Source organism: Ochotona curzoniae, unplaced genomic scaffold, assembly GCF_017591425.1.
Source record: "Ochotona curzoniae isolate NIBS_2020 unplaced genomic scaffold, NIBS_Ocur_1.0 scaffold_2683, whole genome shotgun sequence".
In the NCBI taxonomy this organism is placed as follows: Eukaryota; Metazoa; Chordata; class Mammalia; order Lagomorpha; family Ochotonidae; genus Ochotona; species Ochotona curzoniae.
This window is the reverse complement of record NW_024467100.1, coordinates 1541039-1565939: the sequence shown is the minus strand read 5'-3', so window position 1 is coordinate 1565939 and position 24901 is coordinate 1541039. Positions and strand designations below refer to the sequence as shown.

Here is a 24901-nt window from a genome sequence, read left to right as displayed (position 1 = left end):
TCTGGAGAATGAACCAGCAGACAGAATATCTTGATCTCTCTGTAACTGTGCCTTTAAAATAAAAATAAATTAAAAAAAAAAAAAGCTAGAAGAAGGACTAGCTGCAGGTCATGGAGCTCCTGGCATTCTCTCCTCCACTTCTTTCAGCTACTGAATAGCCCCATGCTAATCCTTGGCTGTGGGTTCAAATTCCAGCAGGCCATATTTTGGGGTATAGAGAGTTCTGCAAAGGTCGGATAAGTCCTTTAGATGTTTTATATGGGGAAGTGATTTTTTTTGAGAGAAGAGATATTCTCAAGGACCAGCTAAAGCCCCCCCACTCGCCAGGTGGGTGGTGCGACATGCCACTTGCGACACGCCACTGCTTCCACTGTCCTTTTCACACAGCTGCCTCTGGGTACCAGGCTCTCCCATCTCAGCTCGAGTCTCAGCTGCTGGGGAGTCTGGCATTGGATGGCAATCTAATATAGTTCAAAAGTGAAAAGAATGCTTGCATTTGATGATGGCTTTAATTTTCTTCAGTGAGGTTTTTCCAGGAAAGTAACTTAGTAAGAGAACCCTCACCAGTTCATTGTTACCAATGCCAAGTTCACAGAAGCAGGGCCTGGAAGTTACCAGTCTGGTCCTGCCCCAGCCAAACTTCTCTTTCCAGTTTCCGCCCCAGCACTGACACCAGGTCTAGCCTGTATGGACAACTCACCAGAGACTTTACACAGAGTGATTCATATAATCCTTAACCTGGGGCTTAACTGCCATTATTCTTCCCATTTCACAGATGTGAGCACCGAGGCCCAGGGAGACCAAGTATTGGTGCTCATAGACATGGATGTGGGCGCAGAAACTCGGTTCCAGAGCCACAAGCTGTTCCATCACTAGAGCTGGTTCTGTAATTCTAATAAAGTAATGAATCGTTAGTCTCTGAGAAACTAGTTGGATTAAGATATTCACAACAACGCAACCAAACAGCATTAGGTGTTTGGGATGGGAGACGGTGGCTTGGGTTTCCAGACAGGGCACAGTTGGGATAAACGCCGTGCAGTCACCCTTCTCTTGGAGTCACACGAGGACAGGCCAGTTGCAGCCAACGGCGTTTGGGGGTTTCCAAGGCTGGAAATCTCTAAAGCCAACGGCTGACAAATTATTTTGGCGAATGAGGGAAAAGATCTCATCTACTGAAAAACGAGCAGATGGCATTAACTCTGTTTCTGTCTCACCTTCGAAGCTTGCTCTAATTCAGCGTCTCAGGCCTGGGGTAGCCTTCTCCATTATCTGCGCTGCCCACGAAGCCCCCTGCTCGCTATGTATCCCTTCGGAACTAGGCGGTGGCGCGCCGGCACAGGATCACGTAGCAGCCGGTCGCTTTTCCTGCGTTGGGGGAGGGGGAACCGCCCGAGGGCGACGGAGAAAGGGTTAATTCGGGGCGGGTAGGGAGGAGGCTGGGCTCGCACCTTTCCCAGAGACCGCGGGCGGCGGCACGGCCGGGAGGGGCGGAGGCTGAGGCCGCCGCCTCGCCGCCTCCGCCTCGGCGAATAGCAGCGCGCTGCCCGCCGGATTGGAGCAGCAGCATCACGCTGACCTCTGCCTGGGATGTAAACCGGGCCGGCCGCTGCGGGCAGAAGGAGGACTCGTGGCTCCTGCGGGAAACCCAGCGCCACCAGCGGGCTCCGAGCGGCTAGCAGGGGTCGGGCGGCGGCAGCCTTGGCCCAGGCAGCGGAGGCAGCCGGCGCGGGCGCGGGCGGGGAGCGTGCGTCCGTTCGTACAGCAGCGGGAGGAGGGGCGGCGCGAGCCATGGCCGGGGACAGCGAGCAGACCCTCCAGAACCACCAGCAGCCCAACGGCGGGGAACCCTTCCTGATCGGCGTCAGTGGGGGCACGGCAAGCGGCAAGGTATGGCAGGCATGGCAGGCATGGCAGGCCGCGGTCGCGCACCCTCCCTGTCCGGGCCCGGCGGCCCATGTGGCCGCGGCCGTGTCGTTTTGCTGCAGCCACCGCGTGGTCCGCGCGCCTCCTCCGCGAACCGCCAGGCTCCAGCACCGTGCCAGCCTCGCGCGAGCCGGGAGGCGCCGTGGTAGGGCGACCGGGCAGCCAGGATTCCCTAGCCACGGTGGCAGAGCTGGCGCGCTCCCTTCCGCTACCCCCCCCCCCGGCCGCTGGGCGACTCGTGGCCCGAGTCCTATGGGGGAGGGGCCGGGAGAGCGGATTCTTATTGTCTTGTAAGTGTAGTATTGGGGGAGAGGGCGTCTCGCAGGGTCCCCCTCACCAGCTCCCGGGGCACCCCCTCCCCCGGTCTCACGCGGACGTGCGCGCCCCGCGGCGCAGCCCGGGCGCTAAGGGCGGAGCGAACCGGGGACGCCCGCCCGGGAGGGCTGCGAGCGTGGCGCGCGAATGCGCGAGGAATCGGAGCTCCATCTGGGGAAGGCTGCTTTTTGACCCTAGAGGGAAAAAGGGAGGAGAGGGTGTAATAGGTGCAGAGGTATCAATGGGGGCTTCCGCTATTGGCGCCTCTCAAGGAAAACGTGCTCGGTTCCAATGAGAAAGTTGGGCCAGCTCCTTGCACTCATCCCGGTCGTGCGCGTCTTTCGTCCGCAGCCGAGGGGCTTGGTACGGGGTCTGAATCCCCTCAGTGTCAGTTTTCTTTGTTTCTTAAGCTCGGACAGGCCCGAAAGCCCTCTTATCTTTGCCCGGGGCGCTCTCCGCAGATGGAGCTGGGTGGAGCCCCCAACCCCCCTGCAATCCTGATGGTGCCTTCTTTGCGCCCGTAACTGCTTTTTAAGATGCGGCACCTTCTCCTGCGGTGGAATAACCTCCAGTTTGGCTCGGATCCCGGCTCCTCCAGGGAAGCGCGTTGAGGCGGGAGGTGCTGCCGCGCCTGGGAGAGCAGAGCAGAGCAGGGCAGGAAGGCGGATTGGCGCCATGAGGCGCGCCACGAGGTTTTCGCTGCGGGCGACTCTGCCCGAGCCCCACCTCCATTTTGCTTTTACGCGCGCTCCAGGGGCACAGGCGGCGCGGGCGCGGGGGAACTTCTTTCTGGACCAAGTTAGCCTCGTGCCCTGCTTCCAGGGCTAGGAGCCCCTTGTGCTTAAGGTCTTCGGAGTATGTGCTGTGTTTGCTCCGTGGTGGATCTCTAGTTTTCTCTAATTGGTGATTTTGTTTTCCAGTGCATTCTTTACTAACACATCTAGTAATTGCCTGTCGGGAAGCTTTACCTGGGCCTGTAGAAGTGTAGAAAATGCCCTCGTGTTTCTGTGGCATTATCCTGTTGCACTGGACCTCTTTTGGTCCCTGGCTCTGTCCCCAGTGCTGCTAGCGCGATGCCCAGTATACACTGGGGATCTAGATAGTGACCGGAAGGTCACCTCTCCTGGGGAGGAACGAGGTTTAAACTTGCAGATGAGGGGGACATTTAGAAATGAAATGACCTTGAAAACCAGCTGAGTAAGCGTTAGACATCACACTTGAAAACAGACCCCGGGCCATGTGATAACTCGGTTCTTATTCTTTTTCTCAATAGTCACCTGTTTCCAGTTAATAATTAGTATATACGTTTTAAATGTTAATTGAATCTTTATGGGGGCAGCCAATCCTTTGCCAGTCATACTTCCGGAGGAATAATATGGAACGACCCCAGAAAGGATGAATCTATTTTCACGTCATTTCCAAAGTACATTTGAAGCATATGGTACCTTGTTATTTTGTGTATATGTTCTTAAAGTCCACAGGCTTACTGGGATTCTAAAATTCCACGTGGTAGACGGTTTGCTACAATTACATCTTGATTTTATTATTCCAATCTTTGGTCCTTTTTCTGTGAGGAATTCAGTGTTCTTTGTTTATTAATGGCTAGCCTCTGCCATCCTCCTTGGGAAATTTCACGTTGGAATATTGGTCCAGGAGTGTCTGGCTGCTCTGTCAGACATTTTGGATTAGATGAAGTGTTGAAAAGTCATGGACGTTTTTATAGCGCTGGAAGGACCCCTGGGGCCCCTGGAGTTCAAAAGAGGTGAGAAGAATGAGGCCTGAAGTTAATAATGTCTTTAAGTAAGTCGTATTTGTAGTGGTGGGACTGAGATCAGATCAGTGGCTGCTGGTGCTGTGAGAGGTGACTAAGGCAAGGAGAGGGCAGGAGCTTGCACTGTCAGTTTGGAAACCCGCAGGAAAGAATGTTGCATTTCCCAGGCTCCTCACCTTAACACCCTGTAGCCCCAACAGTGCAGAGCCTGCTGGTTTTCCCTCCCCTGTCCCTCATTGGTTTGGAAACACAGCTTCTCTGGAGAGATGAGTCTTTTCCTGTGTGGGTCCCCCATGTTGTGGCTGCCCAGAGTACAGATGCTTTATCTGAGACTACATTATTTGGGTTGGGAAAGGTAACGGCGATGAGCGCAGTTCCTTGCACCAGATTTTGCAGTTTGGTTTATAAATGGGAATGAATTAGATCTTGAGTGTAAAGTTGGCTGGGCCCATGTGGCTGGTCTGTGAAAAATTCACCTTCACAGTGTGGTGGGTTGAGAAAGCTGCAGTGACTGGGATACTGCAAGGTGCTTGAATTTCCTTCTGAGGGACAGGACTGGATGCAAGAAGTTTTAATCCTGGAAGGAGAAACACACACACACACACACACACACACACAGCAGTTTGAATTTCTGTGCCTGCTTGTATGTCTGTGACTTTAGGTGCCATTTCTTCTCCTTGTGTCATTTTTCTCTTGCTGCCTTCTTACAAAGCTCCTTCGCACTACCCTCGGAAGGGTCTTTTTTGGGCTAGCTCCAGGTGTGTCTTCCTCCTTCGTGGAAACCTTAGATGTCAGCCCCCAAGAGAATGGGTCAGATATTCAGCATTGTACAGATTCCCCCAAAGGAACCCCAGGCTGTTCATTTTTCCCCCACTGCCAGCTGCACCCTGGCTGTTATCTTCCAGAGATGCTTGCTTTTTTATTTTTATTGGAAAGTCAGATTTACAGAGAGAAGGAGAGACAGAAAGATCTTCTCCATCCACTGGTTCACTGCCTTGGGGTGAAGCTAAAACTCCACAAGGGCTGAAGCTAAACCGATCTGAAGCCAGGAGCCTCTTCTGCATCTCCCATGAGGGTACGGGGTCCCAAGGCCTTGGGCTGTCCTCGACTGCTTTCCCAGACTGCAAGCAGGGAGCTGGATGGGAAGCGGGGCTGCCGGGATTAGAACCAGCGCCCAAATGGGATCCCTGCGCGTGCAAGGCGAGGATTTAAGCCACTAGGCTACTGGGCCAGGACCCCCAGTGATGCTTTCATGGACCGGCTGTTGCTCAGAATCTCCAGGGACCTTCAGTTCTTTCAAGGTTCAGCTTTGTTAGTACTTCCTCCAGGAAGCTTAACCAGATTTAGTTTTTCCCTCTGTCTCTTCCGTGAATTGGCCATGCTTGTGCCCTGCCTGCCTGTTTTCTTCCCCCAGCAGAGTGTACATTCCGTAAGAGTGCTGTATTGAGGACATCACGTTGAGGGGAAATCAGAATTTAGGGAGATACGAAAGAGAGCTGTCTTGAGAGCTTTCACTGCTTACAAGCTGCTTGAGCTGCTTTTCTCATCAATCCAGTTAATCACCTAAGAATGTGATGAGCTGTTTCCTTTGAAGTCCCTGGGACAGGTGTCTTCCTTATTTGGTGGATGACAGTGGAGGATGAGGTTGCAGTTAGAACTGGGTACCCAGGTTTTTTCTTTTTCCTTTGTCTAAACCTGTGCCTTCTGTGAACTTTCCCCATGAGCCGCAGCCACTTGCTGTAGGTATTTTTAGGGAGGTTGTCTGGATGAGTAATACAGGACAAGGGAAGCAGTTGCAGCCCTCAGAGGTGTGGGCTGGCACCTCAGCTCAGCTTGACCGTGAGTCAGCAGCTGCTTTTGGAGTGCCTGAGCATATGCCCTGGACCATGCAACCCGTGGCTCATCTCTCTGCTCCTGGAGCCTCACATTCCGTCTTTGTCCTCCAGGTTCACTTATTCCAGCACCCTCCCCATCAGGTGCTCCCAGAACTGGGCTTCTGGTTGGTTCCCTTCGCTCTGTTTTCCTGAGCTGACCTTCCAAGTTTTCCATTGCTTGAACCTGAAGGCCTCATCTGATCTGGCCATGCCACCTGCCTACAGCTCTACCCGGTGCTCACCCAGGCCAAGCCACACCCACCGCCGGCTGGCTGTGCTTTCTCGCTCTCTTTCCTTGTGCCCCGCCTGTCACTGTGCCTAGTGAAATGAAGCAGCAGCAGCAGCAGCGACGGGTCCAAGGCATCCTTTCCTGCTGCTGCTGCTACCTTGAGGCTGCGTTCCTTGTTTGGCTGCCAGTGCAGTTTCTGTTGCTTGCCTTGTCAGACCAAGCACACAGCCCACGCTCACGGAATGGCATGTGCTGAGCTCTTCTGTGTGGTGCTGTGGCTTTAGAAAGGCTGGCCTTGATGAGCATCTGTGTTGCAGATTGTATTTGGGAATTGTACTGCTGAAGGCCTCACCTTGTTTTGCTAAAGGTCTCTGTGTGATGGTGCTGTTAGAACTGCTTAAGGTCTTGAAATCTTACACCTCTGTCTCAATTTTTAGACTCAGCACAGTTTCCGAGTATATCCCTACAAGGGTGTATATGTTTTATTACCTTTTAAAACATTTATATCATTAATCCATCAGTCTGACAGCATTAAAACATGTATTTGAATTCTATATAAATATACCCACATATTAATTGTGAAATATAAAAGTAACATTTCTAAAAGGATGATAAAGATGAAACATTTAGAAAGACTGATTTCCTAAATGACTTAAAACCTTTTGGTTTTTAACAAAATATTTGTGATTAAAAAGTGTTTTCGTTTTTAAGTGTTTTATTTATTTTAAAAATCTTGTTTGTGAGTGTTGGATGACCTTACTGAGCCTAGTTTTGGCTGCAAGTTTGGATCTTGGTTTGGTCTTTTGATATAGTCAATATCATGTATGAAAAAGTTATACCATAAAAAGATCCAAGTGGAAGAAAATTATCATTTGAAGCACTTATGAAATCATGATATCCCTTCCTCCAGTTATGCAGTAGCTTTTGCTAAAAGCCATTCGGAAACTCTAACTCCTGTTATCTATCGCTTGTTTCATAAACCAAGGTGCTGTCTAAGGTTTTCTAGATTTAAAAAAAATCCATTCAAAACATTTGCATGTAGGTTAGAAATGACAAGCTTTTGAAAATTGTTTGTTTTGAATGACAGAGAGATCTCTCATCTGCTTGTTCACTCCCCAGTTGCTCACAACAGCTCTGGGGCTGGATCGGGCACAAGCTGGGCGCTGGGAGCCTTGTCCAGGTTTCTGCATGGGCAGCAGGGTTCCAGCTGCTGGAGTTGCCCATCACAGCTTCTTCCCAGGATGTGCACCAACAGAAGGCTGCAACTGGGAGTGGAGCCAGAACTTGAATCTGGGCACTCTGATATGGATGCAGGCAGCCCAAGGATGCTCCACTTTTTCTCTTTCTTTGTCTTGTCTTTTCTCTTTCCTTCCTTCCTTCCTTCTCTCTCTCTCTCTCTCTCCTTCCTTCCTTCCTTCCTTCCTTCCTTCCTTCTCTCTCTCTCTTTCTTTAATATTTGCAGTGCATACATAGTTTTTGACAACAGAGGTGTCACGTAAGAAAGCCAGACCTTGTAGAGTCATGAAATGTTTGTAGGTGGTTTGAGACAGTGACCTGAATAAGAGCTACCTAAAGTCCCCCAGCTCTGAGCTTTGACACTTTTTTTTTAAAGATTTATTTATTTTTATTGCAAAGTCAGATATACAGAGAAGAGGAGAGACAGAGGAAAATCTTCGTCCAATGATTCACTCCCCAAGTGAGCACAATGGCCGGTGCTGTGCTGATCCGGAGCCAGGAGCCCAGAGCTTCCTCCAGGTCTCCCAAGTGGGTACGTGGTCCCAAGGCTTTGGACCATCCTCGACTGCTTTCCCAGGCCACAAGCAGGGAGCTGGATGGGAAGTGGAGCTTCTGGGATTAGAACCAGCTCCCTTATGGGATCCTGGCACATTCAAGGCGAGGACTTTAGGCCCTCTGCGCTGGGCCCAGTTTTGACGCTTCTAAGCAATCATTCAATGAGCTGTGGAGACAATGGTTGCTAAGGTACACTGAGAATTTACAACATTGGGTAAGTGTGATAATTCTGGGAAAATGAGCTTGCTTTGCCAATTGACTGTTTAAAATGCTCTTTCGTTTATTTAAAAGTCAGAGTGAACAGAGAGAAGGAGAGAGAGAGACAGCTTCCATTTGTTGCTTTACTCATCAAATGGCAGCAACAGCCAGAGCTGGGCCAGGCTGAAGCCAGGAGCCTAGAGCTCCATCTGTGTCGCCTACACTGTGAGGGGCCAAGCACTTGGACCATCTACTTTTCCTAGGTATATCAGAAGGGCACTGGATTGGAAATGGATTAGCCAGGATTCGAACCAGTGCCCATATGGTCTGCTGGCCAATACGGGCAGTGGCTTTTACCTGCTGTGGCACAGCATTAGCCCTGGCGTGTGTGTGATTTATTTATAATATAATATAATATAATATAATATAATATAATATAATATAATATAATATAATATAATATAGATTGGGAATGGATTAGCCAGTACTCGAACCAGTGCCCATATGGTCTGCTGGCCAGTATGGGCAGTGGCTTTTACCTGTTGTGGCACAGCATTAGCCCTGGCGTATGTGTGATTTATTTATTTATAATATAATATAATATAATATCACAATATAATAATATAAATATATATATAATATAAAGGATTTATTTATATATAAAAGATTTATTTGTTTAACTTGAAAGAATTACAAGGAGAAAGACACAGAGATAAATATCTTCCGTCTGCTGGTCTACTTCCCAGATTGCTTCAGCGGCCAGCTGATCAGATGTCGGGAGCCAGAAGCTTCTTCTTGGTCTTTTATGTGAGTGCAGGAGCCCAAGGACTTGAACCACCTTTCTTTACCTTTGCAGGCCATAAGCAGGGAGCTGTATTGGTAAATGGAGCAGCCAGGTCTAGAACTGGTGCCCATATGGGAGACTGGCTATGACAGGTGGTAATTTTACCCACATATGTGTGTATTTTGAAGCACTTATCTCCCTGGGATCATTCCTCTAGAACTGCGGGTGAAGCGTCGAGTGTTTCTGTGAATTCCCACACTTTGAGCCTTCAGAACCCTAAGGGACAGATAACTAGTGGTACCTTCTCTTTCTGTCCGTCCTGGTATTTGATAAGAATTCTACCTGGCGCCTGCTTGGCAGAAGCAGAATATTTGGTTGTCTTACTGTGGCGTTGAGCTTCGTTGCCTTCAATGACCCACAGGTGAGCTCTCTGGTCTCATGTTTTGCCGCTTTCCCGGCTGTGGCTGAAGAACGGGGAGCAATGGCGTTTGTGGAGACTTGGCCAGTATGCCGTTTGGCCTGACCTGTCACCGAGATTTCAGAGCAGTTGACTCCAGGATTGCCGCCGCCTCCTCAGTGAGCATGTGCACTGTCCTGGGTCCTTGAAGTCTGACTGTGTGCTAGCATGAGGGACAGGAGGGCTGATACTAGAGCATGACCTTAAAGCATGTTTGTGCCCATGACTGCTGAGGGATCTTGGAAAATTCTGGATGCAGTTGCACCTGTTTGACATTAGGAAGTATATTCTGATGTATTGTAAATATTGATATTCTAGAACTGTTACATTATTCCTTTGAATGTACCCAGCAGGATCCGAGCAATTTGATCCACTGTCATCCTCTTGAGAAAACATTAACAAGCTTACAAGTTGTTATTTCAGTCAGAAATGTTTGTGTTTTCCTTTTTCCTTTTTGAAATAATTTCAATTCCACTTCCCCCCACAAAAATGTTAATTTTATTTGATTTATTTTTATGTATGGATCTTCTATTGATCATTCTCATAGTTGATTTCCTGTTTAAGTCACTAAGTGTCAATTTCTTTTGGGTTGTAGCACATATCTACTACACTCATTAATCATTACAAAATTAATCAAAATGATAGATATGAGATTATCCTTTTTTAATTAATTAATTTATTTGAAAAGCAGAGTTAGAGAGAGAGGAAGGGGGAGAGGGGAAGGGAGAAAGGTCTTGGTTGAGAAATGAACCAGCAGGTGGAAGACAGCTCAGGTGATTCTGATGCTAGAGCGAGGCCAAAGCCAAGGGGCCAGAATTCCATCTGGGTCTCCAGTGTAGAGGCAGGGGCCCAAGCCCCTGGGCCATCCCTTGCGGCTTTTCCTGGATCATCAGCAGGGAGTTGGATCAGAAAGAGAGAACCTGGCCTTGAATCAATGCCTATGGGGGATATTAGAGTCAAGTAGCTGTTGGCTTAACCCGGGCCCCAAGATTATCCATTCTGTAGAAAACTGCCTTTATCTCTTGATAAGGTAGATGGTCTCTGCACCCCCAAGTATTTTGAGTCTGTGAATGACACTAAATAGTAGAATAAAAATTTTCGGTTATGTAGACCTAAATTCTGAGGAACCCTGTTGGCTTGAGTAAGTTGATGGTCACTCAGTTTTCACCTTTCGAATTGTGTATTAGAACCCATGGTGTCTTGTGAGTTTTACCAGTTTGTCCTGTAGTTTTGTGGAAGGCTGGAACCTGGGAACCTCTAGACTTGTAAAAGTGATTTGTTATCCTGCCATTATTTGTTTTCTAGGGGCTGGCATTGGGGCTCAGTGTGTTGCTTATGCTGCTGCTTGCATCCTGTATCGAAGTGCAGGTCCAAGTCCTGGCTGTTCTTCTTCCTGTCCAGCTTCCTGCTAATGTACCACTTGAGCCTCTGCCAGAGATGTTAGAGACCCAGGTGGAGTTCTTGGCTTGTGACTATGGCCTGGCCCAGCCCTGGGTGCTATAACTGTTTAGGGAATGACCCAGTGGATGGAAAGATACATGTCCCTGTCTATTGCTTCGACTTTTTTAAAAGATTTTTTTTTCTTGGAAAGGGAGATTTACAGAAAAAAAGGAGATGCAAAAAGAGAAAGGTCTTCTGTCTGCAAATTCACTCCCCAAATGGTCTCAATGGCCTGAGCTGAGCTGATCTGAAGCCAGGAGCTTCTTCTTGGTCTCCCATGTGGGCACAGAGTCCCAAGGCTTTGGGCCATCCTACACTCTTTCCCCAGGCCATAAGCAGTGAGCTGGAGGGAAGTAGAGAAGCTGGGACACAAACTGGTCCCCGGCACTGCAGGTGGAGGAAAAGCCAATTGAACCATCATGCTGGCCATCCCAGTTCAATACATCTCCTATAAAAAGTCATCATTTCTATTATGAACACTAGTATTTTCACCCCCCCCCCCCCTTTTTTTTAATGGAATCAGGAGAGAGGATACATGGAAAGGGGAAAAGCATGATTGTGAAAAGTAAAGACTGCAAGGGAAATCCTTTCAGGGGAGCTGAAGATGACGACCTCGTTACTGATTCCTTGAAAGCTGCCTGTGCCTTGGGAAACCTTGTTACCCAGCTTTGAAGTGGAGGAAGTGGTTTCCAGCTTAGCTTTGTCAGTTATTTTCAGGGTGTCTGTGTTACCATCTACTACAGAAAGTGCATTCAGCCCTTACCATTTCACAGTTTTATAGCTAGCATTGAGGAACAACCCAAACACTGGTTCTCGCGCTGGTCAAACATCCCTGGTACTGTGTGAGGGGTTGCATCTGTAAGCTCCTTTGGCAGGCTTCTGGCCTCCTGCTGCCCCCTGCCACTTGCCTGATGGATAGCAGACATGTTGCCTGGGACCTGTGTGCCTCCTGTCGCTTCCTTGCCTTTTTACACTTGGGTTGTTTTTCCTGGAGCCCCACCCCCCCCACCCCATCTTCATACACCTTCCTTTTCCTCACCTAGATAAGCGCCTGCTAATGTTGCCATACACGTTTGTGTCATGACCTGACCCATCCTGGGAGGACTGTTTGTGGCGTGATTGCTTTTCTGCCCTGTGCGTCCTGGCTGATTGAGTCTGTCTGCTTCTCTATCCCAGGTTTTTAGGATCAAGGACTTTGTTTTCTTTAAAGACTTATTTTTATTGGAAAGGTAGATTTTCAGAGAAGAGATAACAGAAAGATCTTCCATCCACTGGTTCACTCCCCAAGTGGCTGCAACAGCTGGAGCCAGGAGTTTCCTCCAGTTCTCCTATGCAGGTGCAGGATCCCAACGCTTTGGGCCGTCCTCAGCTGCTTTCCCTGGCCACAAGCAGGGAGCTGGATGGGAAGTGGAGCAGCCAGCATATGAACCTGGAATGTATAAGATGAGGATTTAACCAAAGGGCCAATGTGTCGGATCCAAGGACTATGTTTTCTCTCTGTGTTGTCTTAGGTTAACCCATGACAAGTGAGTTTCTCGGATGTTTGCCAGATAGCCAACTCTGCAGGTCTTCCTGCTCCAGTTGCATGTAGGAAAGGAGTCTGAACATGTCCATCTCCAACTCCTGACTGCGTGCTCAGTGTGTATTCAGCCATGTCCATCTCAGTGGATCATCTTTCCACTGGCTCAGGCCTAAAGCCTCGTGGCCATTCTTGTCCACTCCTTGCTTGTATCCAGTTTACCAGGCATCCTTGCTGGCCCTCCCTCATCATCTCCCACTGCCACTGCACCTGCCCTGACTCATGCTGACATCACCTCGAGTAGGGTCTTTGCGACAGGTCCCTTCTGTCACCTCTCTTCTGCCTTTCCTAGATGTCCTGTGCTCTTCAGGGCAATATCAGAGTGATATTTTTCCCTTTTGAAGGGGAAAGTTGGATGAGTCCTTGCCCTGCTGAGAATCCTGCCCGTTGCAAATCAAAGCCCCAGAGAGCTACAAGGCCCTGCAGGAAGTCCCTTTCACTGGCTTTTAACTCTGCCACATGTTTTGTCCCACACATGGAATTAGATACCTCAGTTCCCAAAGTCCTTACACTACTGATAGTACACCCACGGTGATTCATTCTCATGCCACCTTCAGAATGTTGGCTTGCATGTGTTCTCACCAACCCTATTGATAAAATGGCACACATAGACATACCTGTTGCATGCATGGTTGAAGGATGTGTTACTTCTGTGCTCGCTCTTATTGTTCCCTATTCGGTATTTAATCCTGGTTGCTCTGAGTCATTAGTTATCACCTCCTTGTTGGGGTCTGCTCATGGGATGTAATGGCAGTACCTGCTACATGTATGGCTTAGATGCTCCTTTTACAGTGCATTTAAAAATATATACAAAATTAGCCAGAATGACTGTAGTAATTCTTGTAATAGAGCTGACAGCTTTTTTATTTAAAAAGCTTAATTGAATGCTTATTGCTGTGAATTACACCTCAAAACTTAGGAATTACTGTTCTGGAATGCTTGTGATCGGTGAAAGAGCTTGGGTGCAGCGGGTTGAAAGGCCTCCTGGAATTCTCACATCCTATGTCGGAAGACAAGTGTGAGTGGTGGCTTTGCTTTCCGGTCCAGTTTCCTGCTGATGCATGCCCTCAGGGGCAGCAGGTGCTGCCTACAGCGCTTAAGTTGCTGTCACCCATGCAGGAGACCCACATCCAACTCCAGGCCCCCCCCCCCCCCCCGGGCCTCCATCTGGCCCAACCTTGGCAGTAATGGGTATTTTGGAAGTAAGCTAGCAGATGGAAGATTGCCCTGTTATTCTGCCTTTCCATATGAAATGAAGAATAATAAATAAAAGTCTTGAGAAATACAGTAAAACCTTAAAAAGTTATCTGAGGTCCTGGCGGCGTGGCTTAGCGGCTGACGTTCTCGCCTTGAACGCGTCAGGATCCCATATAGGCGCCTGTTCTAATCCCGGCAGCTCCACTTCCCATCCAGCTTCCTGCTTGTGGCCTGGGAAAACAGTGGAGGATGGCCCAAAGCCTTGGGACCCTGCACCCGTGTGCGAGACCCAGAAGAAGTTCCTGGCTCCTGGCTTCGGATCAGCATAGCATCGGCTGTTGTGGTCACTTGGGGAGTGAGTCATCGGATGGAAGATCTTCCTCTCTGTCTCTCCTCCTGTCTGTATATCTGACTTTGTAATAAATAAAACAAATCTTTTTTTTTTTTAAAGTTATCTGAAAGGCAGTTAAGAAAGAGACTGTGTACTTCCATCTGCTGGTTCACTTCCCAGATGTCTGAGAGCCTGAACTCCATCTGGTCTCCCATGTGAGTGCAGGAACCCAAGAACTTGGGGCCATTTTATGCTGCTTTTCCAGTTACATTAGCAGAGAGCCAGATCGGAAATGGAACAGCCAGGATGCTGGCTCCCATAATAAAACATTTGAACCAGAAGGATTATCTTCCCTGCCTTAGGGAAAGATAACTGCCAAGAGTTTGGAGAAAACCGTGTCTGCTTTGGGCATCTTGCCACAGTCTCATACCTAGGCCTTGTGTAGCATGCATTGAAATTGAAAGAGGGCCAAGCAGAGTGGGAAAGCCTGACCCCTTTGTAGCTGAGCTCTACTGGCTGGTTGGGAATAGAGCATGTCCTGAGTCAGAGATTACACAGATGTGACAGACTTGGAAGGCTGTGTGCAAACTGCGTTGCCTTTTTTAGTTGATTTGTGTCTTTTCATCGACATAGATGATCTGTGATTACTTGTACTGCAAACTTTTTAAAGTTTTGTCACAATACAACAGTGCTGAGATCACAAACATCACTACCTAAAACTTCTTTTTAAAGATTTATTTATTTTTATTGGAAAGGCAGATATACAGAGAGGAGGAGAGACAGAGAGGAAGATCTTCCATCCGATGATTCACTCCCCAAGTGACCGCAATAGCTGATGCTGCGCCGACCTGAACCCAAGAACCTAGAGTCTCATCCAGGTCTTGCATGCGGTTGCACAGTCCCAAGGCTTTGGGCCATCCTCAGCTGCTTTCCCAGGCCACAAGCAGGGAGCTGAATGGGAAGTGGAGCTGCTGGGACATGAACCGGTGCCTATATGGGATATGGGTGTCTGCAAGGTGAGGACTTTAGGCACTATGCTACCGTGCTGGCCCTGCTAGTTATTTTTTAAACAGGATTGAGATGAAGCTCTGAGCAGAACTAACACTCAGAATCCATTGCAAGTATTCTGGTAGCCTGCCCTTATGTATGTGCTCACAGGGTAGCATCTTTGCCAGCAGATGCATTGGGTCGGCTGATGCGGGGCTGCCCTGAAACAGTAGTTTTTCGGGGACTCTTGTTATATTCTCTTTTATGGCACATGCAAAGCAGTGGTTGGAGGGGACTTTGTCTGGAATTTCTTCAGAAGGTTGGCTGAGAGTCCTACTGTGACACACATCAGTGGGTGGTGACCTATTGATTTTTCTGTTGAAGCAAGACAGGCTTTTCTGATTAGTCAGCGTCTGCATTCTTTTCCACCTCCTTTGTAGTGAAAGAATTTCAGAGTAGAAGAGGCTAGGGAGTGCTACTCAGTGTCTGACCAGAGGAGGCAGAGCACAAACAGGAAGGAAACAGGAGTCAAGGGTAGACTCTGGGTCTGAATAGAGAGGGTGCAAACTGAGGTGCTCCTTGGGTTGACTCTTTGGCTTCTGGATGAAAGGGGGTCAGGAGGCATCCCTGCTGGAGCTGGCAGAGCTTGTGGCCTCTGGGGAGAGCTTTGTCGCAGGTCTGTCACAGGGCTCCCTTGGTGAGGTTTCAGTTCTTCCATGGGACAGCACCTAAGTGTCCCGTGATGTCTCTCCCTCAGTTAGACTTGAGAATCTCAGATTTGTTCTGAAAATGCTGCTTTTTTTTAAAGGGGGGCGGGGCTGGATTGCCTAGGATTAAATCCCATTTGCACTTCTGATCCAGCTTCCTGCTCAGTAATAGACCTGAGAGGCAGCAGGTGGTGGCCCAAGACTTGGAGTCTTGACACCCATTTGGGAGGCCTGACTCTTGCCTTTGGCTGATCCACTATGGCTGTTATGGGCATTCCACGAGTAAACCAGTAGAAAGCTCTCTGTCTGCCTGGCAAGTAAATCTTTTAAAGGTGTTCTTGAGTTTTCAAGAGCACAGTACATTACAGCCAGCATGGTGTTCAATGGGTCTCTTGAACTCTTCCTGTCTTTGGCCATCCCTCATGTGTACCACTGTCTTCCAGGCATGCTGGCATTGGTAACAATAAGGACCCATTAGTTCCAATTTGATTGCCACTGATTAGTGTGATGTCAGTTGTTAAAGACAGCTGTCTTTATTCTTTGCTAATAAGCCCATAACTGATCAGATTGAGAACCCTCTGTCAGAGTCGGCCTTCTGAATTCCTTATTCCCTCATCTAGCTTGCTGTAGGCGTTTGTTATCCTTTTCTGTAGAAGAATTTTGTCTTTAAAAGTGTAAAGATGACTTGTTTTATGATGGGTAGCTGGAGGACAGAAAAAAATGTTTTATTACTGCATTAAAATTTTAAGACATTCATTTTGTTTGAAAAGTCAGAGTTACAGGGAGAGAGGGAGAGACAGGGAGATCTTCCATCCACTGGTTCATTCTCCAAATGGCCACAATGACTAGAGTTTAACCAGTGCTAAGCCAGGAACCAGGAGCCTCTTCTGAGTCTCCCATGCAGGTGCAGGCTCCAAGGACTTGAGCCATCCACTGCTGCTTTCCCAGGCCTTAAACAGAGAGCTGGATGGGAGAAGTGGAGCAGCTGCGACATGAACAGGCACGCAAGCCAGTGTGGCAGGTGGAGGATTAGCTTGTTCAATCGCTGCACCGGCCCCAACATTTAAACAAATTTTAAAGAATTTTTATTTATTTATTTGAAAGTGAGAGAGGGGGACAGAGATCCTCCATCCACTAATTTATTCCCTGAATTTCCACAGTAGCTAGGACCCAGCCATCCAGAAGCCAGTGACTGGAACTCTGGGGCTCCCTTTTGAGTGGCAGGGACCCAAGTACTTGAGCCATTTTCTCCTGCTGCCTCCCAGGGTATACATGGACAGGAAGCTGGGTCAGATGCTGAGCAGCTAGGATTTGAACCTAGACACTCCAGTATAGGATGGAAACAGCCTATGTGGAAGCTTAGCCATGATGTCACAATATCCACCTCATTCAAGTCTTTTAATGGACAGTGGAACGCATAACAAATTGTGCAGGCTACAAGCTTAGATTTAAATGAATTAAGTCACAAGGTGAATGCAGGTTTTAATGAATAGAGAAGACCAACTGACACCAGAGATCTGGTGTCCCTATTGTAGAGGTGTCGTGGCAGGAGCGGTGTGTCTTCAGCACAGCCTTCATGGTGCAGTTTTTGGTGTTGCAGCTTTGTGCTTCTCTCTGCTGGATCCTGCAAGTGTTGTGTTGCGTGCTACAGCTTCTCTGCTGGCTTTTTTGTTTCATGACTGCCAAAAATGACATGCACAGACAAGGAAGAAGCTAATAAAACTCTGGCACCGGGGAGGGCTTGCCCTGGAAGGGGCTGCCTGTCCTGAGCTGTTTTTCAAGAATGTGTGGCGCAGACTTTTATGCGATTCTGAAACAGGAAGTTCTGTGGGATTGATTGGGATGTATGCTGATGAGGTGTTTTATGTGGAGCCATCAGGAGACTGACATTGGAGTAGCCTGTATTATGAAGCTTGTATTATGCGCAATCAAGTGGGTTATACAGAAGCAACATCATCTGAAGATTCCATGGTAAATGTCTTTTTTTCCCCAGGCTCCAGGAGAGTTATGTCATGTATGTTGTTTTCTTGCCTATGTTCTTTCCTTTGCAGGTGCCCCTAGCGTCCCTGACATAACTTGTGCCCATGCCCATCCCTTACTCTCCTCTCAGCTGTTTCTGGATTATTACTAGAGAGGCAGGCAGTGTGGCAAGGCGGTTGCGTACCAAGACCCCTGTGACTCTGTAGGAGACACATAAGGAAGAGAAGGAAGGCTCCACAGGCTCAGCGGAAATCCCACTGCTCCTTTAATGCAGACCTCAGATTGCCTTCTCAGAAGCTTTCCCCCTTCTCTGCTCCTGAAAAGTGAAAATCCTTGCCCTCATTCATTCGCTAAGTATGTGTCAAGCCCGAGAGCACTTACCAGCATTTGAGGCCAGGGGAACCTAGCTGACCATGACAACTTGGGGTTAATCCATCCCTGTTAACCCGGTGCACCACAGGCTTCCCGCCCACAGACAGGTGTATCACTGAAGAGAACACTCCCTTTGGTGGTTGACTGGAGCACTCATCCCTTGCGTAGGGGTTGGCTGGCCGTTTTTCACGCCTTGCTTGCAGCTTCCAGGATTCCCTGTATCTGGTTGTGTGGATCTTTTGTGTGGAAAGGACTTCAGTCTGTCGCTGTGGGGCCAACATTGCTGAGCGCGTCTAAGTGCTGCTGTGGGTCAAGAACGATTGGGACATGATTGTGGCTCTGGGGGAGCTTTCCTGGCTCAACTTCTTCACCATCCTCATGGCCCACATCCTCTGTGCGCCTCCCACGTGGCTGTCTCAGAACCCACAGCTTGGGCTCCTCCCTCCCAGGGCCCCGCCTGCTTTTGTCACCGACTATCCCATTGCTGGCTCCCTAGCCTCATTCTCCTTCATGCAGAGGGCATTTCCTCTTGATGCTTGAAGTCCCACTTAGCCAGTTTATCCGGACCCAGACTCCTGATAATCTCCATTCCCCTCCGGCTCCCAGCCACAGACCTGCAGCACTGCTTGTAGTTCTTGCCCCCTCCTCTTCCCAATTGCACAGGCCAGAGGCCCCAGAGGACTCTCCGTCACTTACCTGCCCTGCCACACCGTATGCAGTCACTCCTGATGTAGTGTGCCCTCCATTGCCCTTGATGCTTCTTCCCCTTCCAACCTGCGCCTCTTACTTCTCTCCTGGGTGGCTCCCCAGTCAGACCCTCCTCCAGTGCATTCTGCACATTGCTGCTGCAGTGATCTTTTTAAAAATTTATTTTATTTTTATTGGAAAGGCAGATATACAGAGAGGAGGAGAGACAGAAGATCCTCCGTCCGATAATTCACTCCCCAAGTGACCGCAATAGCTGGTGCTAAGCTGATCTGAAACCAGGAGCCAGGAAGTTCCTCCAGGTCTTGCATGCGGGTGCAGGGTCCCAAGCTTTGGGCCATCCTGACTGCCTTCCCAGGCCACAAGCAGGGAGCTGGATGGGAAGCTGGGATTAGAACTGGTGCTTATGTGGGATCCTGGTGCATTCAAGGCTAGGTCTTTAGCCACTAGGCCACCACGTTGGGCCCTGGAGTGATCTTTGACAGAAATGCAGCTTATGTCTTGGCCTGTCACCCCGCTAGAATTCTTGTGGCTCTCCTTCCCTCAGCGCTGCTGTCCTGAGGCCACCTTTCCTCCCCGCTAAGCCATGCACTGGAGGAATGGGGGCTCCACCCTTAATTCTTGGCGCTCCCACACCACTCCCACGGGGCATACCTGTCCTTTCCACCCTGAATGTCAGTCAACTGCTTCTCCTTCCTGAATCTCACAGTGCCCATCCCCCCACCTTCGCAGAGTGCCCCTCCCTCCAAGTCTTCCCTGTGTTTTTATTGTGGTCTGAGTTAAAGACCTCATGCCATTTGAGGGCCACTATCTTTGGGGCCTGACACTGTGGTGTAGTGGGGAGAGCCATCATTTGCAATATCAGCACAAGTTCAAGTCCCAGCTACTCTACTTCACATCCCGCTTCCTACCAATGTGCCCGGGAAAGCAGCATGTTAGCTTGGACCTCCTCACCCACAAGGAAGGAGCTCTTGGCTTCAGATAGCCCATTGTGGCCATTTAGAGAGTGAACCAGATTGTTATTTTGCCTTTTAAATAGTTTTTTTTTAAGCCTCTCTTTTTTTTTTTTTTTTTTCTCTCTCTGTGATGCCTGGAATATAGCAGATGGTCAGAAATACTTGAAAATGTATCCAGATACTTTTTGGGGGAGTGGGTTATGTTCTGGGTTCATCTGAGTATTTTTTTCCCTTTTTGCAACATCCGAGCTTGTGATCTGAAAAGTTGGTCTCACTGTGCAGTTCTTGGGAAAATCGGCTGTAAGTGAACTCTATCTTTGAAGCAAAGTCCATTCCTTTTTGTTAAGCACTTGAGTGGTTGTTTACATTTCAAGATGACATAGTTTTTTTGGGAGGTGCTTCAGGGTTTCAGTTTGTTACAAAGAACAAGTTGTTTCAGGTTTTGTCACCCTTTAAGAAAAATGTTTTTGTTGGCAAGGCCGAGTTACAGAGAGACCAAGGCAGGGCATCTTCTGTCTGCTGATTCACTCCCCAGACGGCTGCAGGAGGCGGTCTGGAGTCAGGAGCCAGGAGCTTCTTCTAACCTCTCACCTGGATGCAAGTACCCAAGCACTTGGGCCATCCTCTGCTGCTTCTCCCAACCTTTGGTAGGGAGTCAGATGGGAGTAGAGCAACCGGACTTGAACCAGCACCTATGTGTGATGCCATCTGTGAAGGTGGAAGCTTAGCCTGCTGTGCCATGGCTCTGAAGCTGAGGCTTAGCTTGCTATGCCACAGCACCAGCTCTGCTGCCACATTTTTCTTAACTAAAAGTCATGTACACCCCTATAAATCACTGACTTAATACTATTAGAGTGCTCAGGTGTAGTACTTCTCCCCATCCCTACTCTTCCCCCCATTTGAAAGGCAGAGAGGCAGAGAAATATCCCATCCCATGTTCTCCCTGAGTGGTTGCAATGGTGGGGATTGGTTCCGGCCGAAGCCAGGAGCCTAGAGTTTCATTCAGGTCTACTGTGTGGGTACAGGAGTCCAAGCACTTGGATCATCTTCCACTGCTTTCCCAAGCACATTAGCAGGGAGCTGGATGGGAAGAGGAGCATCTAGGACTCAAAGCAGTGCCCATGTGCCATGTTGCAATGCAGGCCCTGGTAGAGTACCTTGCTTGCATGATTCTTTGGGGATCACATCCCTTGGGAAAGAACATTATCCTGGATATGTAACAGTGACCTGGACTTGAGGCTGTGGTCAGTCTCTCCGAGGCTTGAGGCAGCATTATAGTGTGTTCAACAGGATACTGGGGTTCTGGGGTTCCTGTGCTCCCGCAGGTGCCTGCTGCCATCTGTTGTCCATTGGTTCTTGATGGAAGAGGTCATTGCTGGTCAAGGGATGTCACTGTCCCTAAATTCCTGATAATGACCTTAGCATTGTGAGTCTTCTGGGAATGATTGCATGTGGCTGTTTTCTCTGCCTCTGGAACTGCTGATGAGGGAGAGACGGCCCCTCCCCTTTTAGGGTGCATGGATTCCGTGGATTCGTGCAAAGTCTTGTCTCATCCCTTCCTACCCTCTAATGGGAACCTACAGTGTCCCCGGAGGCAGTGGCTCTTCTCTGGGTAGGTTTTGAGAAAGGGCGTTTCATTGCCTGAAACTGTGTGGGTCTGTGTTAAGTGTGCACTTGTTCCTAAGGCCCACATTCCATCCCAGATCTCAGGATGCAGGCAGGGTGTTGGTACAGTTCCTGTCTCCGTGGCAACAGGATCCTGGAGCTGACTGGATTTGGGAATTCTGGTTTTTTTTTCTTGTCTCAGAAATGAGGTGGGTGGGAATGAGAGAGGGCAGTTGTGACTGTTCTTATAATGTAAACATTCTCTCATCTGGTAATGTGTGGGACCAGTTAGACCAGATTATCACAATATGATTATTTAGTTATAATCTGTGATGACGATGTCACTACCTGCTCTTGTGCCCTTCTGAGACTTTATATCTTGTTCTGTGCAAATGGCTCACAGCCTTTTATGTAGCTGACCATTTTTATTCCCAGATGCTGCGACTACAGGATGTGCATGCACATACATGATTAATTTTTTTTGAGAAAAAAATGTATTTATTTATTTGAAAGGCAGAAAGGTTGTGCGATTGAATTCTTCCATCTGCTGATTGATTCTCCAAATGGCTGCAACAGCCCTTGGGTGCCATCTGGGTCTCCCAAGTGGATGGCATTAGGCTATCTTCTGCTGTTTTCCCAGGCACATCATAGGGAACTGGAACAGAGGTGGAGCAGCTGAGACTTGAACCAGTGCTCAGACGTGGGGTGCTGGCCATTGATGTACAACAATGCCATGCCCCATATTAAGCAATTAATCTATGAATTATGACTATAGCAGAGTTAAAAGAGCATATTGTATAAAAAGACAATTTCTGCTATCTCAGAACCCACTTTCTTAGGATGGTGATCTGGGGCAAAGTTGCTAGCCATTCCTTGTTTTCTTCATGTGAAAATTGGGTCTGAGTTAATGTTTATCTTGATTATGAAGGTTTCTAAGTGGATGTAGTCATTTGTAAGTGGAATTGGAGAGCTTCCAGCTCCTGGTTCATTCTCCAACTGGCCATAATGGTTGAGGTTGGGTCATGCCTGTAACTGCATTCAGTTCTCCCACATGGGCAGCAGGGGCCATCTTCTGCTGTGTTCCTAGGCACATAACAGGGAGTTGGATTAGAAACAGAGTGGCCAAGACTCTGTAGATACAGGGTGCTAGTGTTGCAAGTGGTGGCTAAATGTGCTGTGCCACAATGCTGGCCCTGTAGATGAGGTGGTTTTTTTTTTTAACCCCCAAAAGGGTTGTTGTTGTTATTATTATTATTATTAAATTGAAAAGTCAGATTTACAAAGAGGAGAGAAGGATCTTTTGTCTGCTGGGTCACTCTCCAAGTGGCTGCAATGGCCAGAGTAAGCCAGTCTGGAGCTAGGAGCTTCTGCTGGGTCTTCCACCAGGGTACAGGATCGCAAGGCTTTGGGCCATTCTCGACTGCTTTCCCAAGCCACAAGCAGGGAACTGGATGGGAAGTGGAGCAGCTGGGACATGAACTGTTGCCCATATGGGATCCCAGCACTTGCAAGGCGAGGACTTTAGTCACTAGTCTTCCATGCTGGGCCAGATGGTGAGAGTTTTAAAGATAATATCAGGTAAGGTTGAAAAGGCAGCTGGAATGCTGCCTTGCACATGCTGAGCAGTGAGTGCTAGCTGTTAGGAGATGCTGGTGATAGGGTAACAAACTACCTCTGTGTGAGACCACAGTCCAGCCAGCAGCGCAGTTCATCCGCTTGTTTGGAATCAGCCACTTTGAGCCTCTTTGCTTGTTTCACCTGCTATTTGTCTCCAAAGTTTGAAAAAAAAATTATATGTGCCTTGCTGTTTCCCAGTCTCCCCTTCCTATATTAGGCATTCTCTATTCAGTTCTAATGTAGATAATTTTTGCCAAATAGTCTCTTTTCCTACATCCAGTTATATCGTTTTGAGTAAATTGCCATCTAGTTGTTTTTTAAGATTTTTTCATTTCATTGAATTATGCTAATTTAAAGCTTTATTGATTTGATTTGGAAGGCAGAGATATGTAACCAGTTACAGCCCTCCCTCCCCTGCCTCAGGCAAGAGAAAGCAGTGTCTTCTATGCATTGATTTACACTCTATCTGTGACATGACAGCCCAGACTGGGCTGGTGGAAGACAGGCAGCTAGACCTCAGTACATACAGTGTAAGTCTTAACAAGCCGCTGGATCCCAGAAGTGGAGTTGCTAGGGCTGAACCAAGATCTCTGATATGGGATGTTGGTATTTCAAGTAACATTTTAACCACTGCTCAAATGCTTGTCCCAGATATATACTGTTTTAAATAAGGACACTTCAAAAAAGTTCATGGATAATGGAATTGAAAGGTAATGGCAATTTTCAGGGAAAATTTTGAATGCCTCCCATATTGTCATGAGCACATGAACTTTTTTTTTAAAGATTTATTTTTTTAATTGCAAAGTCAGATATATAGAGAGGAGGAGAGACAGAGAGGAAGATCTTCCATCCGATAATTCACTCCCAAGTGAGTGCAGTGGCTGGTACTACGCTGATCCAAAGCCAGGAGCCAGGAACTTCTTCCAGGTCTCCCACGCAGGTGCAGGGTCCCAAAGCTTTGGGCCGTCCTCAACTGCTTTCCCAGGCCACAAGCAGGGAGCTGGATGGGAAGTGGAGCCGGGATTAGAACCAGCACCCATATGGGATCCTGGCACATTCAAGGCGAGGACTTTAACCGCTAGGCCATGCTGCCGGGCCCGAGCACATGAACTTTTAAAAAACATTTATGTATGCATATCTATCTATCTATCTATCTATCTATCTATCTATCTATCTATCTATCTATCTATCTATCTATGTATCTATCTGAAAAGCACAGCTCCAAGAGAGGTTGTTCATCCATTGCTTCATACCCTGAATGGCCACAACAGCTGAAGCTGGGCTGATTTGAAGCCGGGAGCCTGGGGTTTCTTCCAGGTCTTCCACGTGGGTGCAGGGTTCCAAGGACGTTGGCCATCATTTGCTATGCTTTCCCAGTTATGTTAGTATGGGACTGGATCACGAATGGAGCAGCTGGATTTGAACCAGTGCTGATACAGGATGCCAGCACGGCAGGTGAAGGCTTAACCTATTCCATCACAGCAGCAGCCCCTAACACATGAGCATTCTGACTGGTAACCCGAGTTGAAGGAAACATGTGGGCTCTTGTTGGCTGGCCTTTCGTTGTATGAGTAAACATCCTGTGGTTGCTGTCTGGGTTTATTTGTGATTTGCTCAACACTTCTCAGCTGCTCGGTTACACCTCTGTGGTTTGTAGAACAGCCTGGAATCTGAAGAAGAATCTGTAGAGAGTAAACTTCTTTGGGAACCATTAGGTTTCACAGATAAAGGAGGAACTTGGGTCAGCTTTTGGCCACCAGCTGCCCTTCATGTCCTTATCCGCCGGTTCATGTCTCCTGTGGCCAGAAAAGTTTCCGTGGGTCACAGGGATGCAACACTGGTGTAAAATGTGCCCAGTGTGGGAAAAGGCAAAGTAGTAAGACCATGGAAAGTTCGCAGAAATGATGGAGGGATTGGGTAGTGTTTCCTTAAAAGCACACTGCGGGAGAGTGTGAGTCTCAAGGTTGGAATGCCAGTGTTGAAATCCAGGGTGAGGTTGGGGCAGGGGATTGGTAAAAGGACGGTGTGGTTCTGTGTGTCGCAAGTGTTTACCAACAAGCCGGAGAGGGAGGACAGGTGGCAA

At 48.3% G+C, this 24901-nt stretch overlaps 1 protein-coding gene across 1 annotated transcript in view; it reads left to right on the top strand.

The window, feature by feature from the left end:
- Positions 1 to 1485: 1485 nt before the first annotated feature.
- The window catches only part of UCK2 (uridine-cytidine kinase 2), a 70988-nt gene continuing 47572 nt past the window's right edge, over positions 1486 to 24901 (top strand). The window contains exon 1 of the mRNA XM_041003184.1: positions 1486 to 1887. Within this exon, the coding sequence (XP_040859118.1) occupies positions 1789 to 1887 (99 nt within the window). The 5' untranslated portion in view covers positions 1486 to 1788. The remainder of the gene's footprint in view (positions 1888 to 24901) is intronic.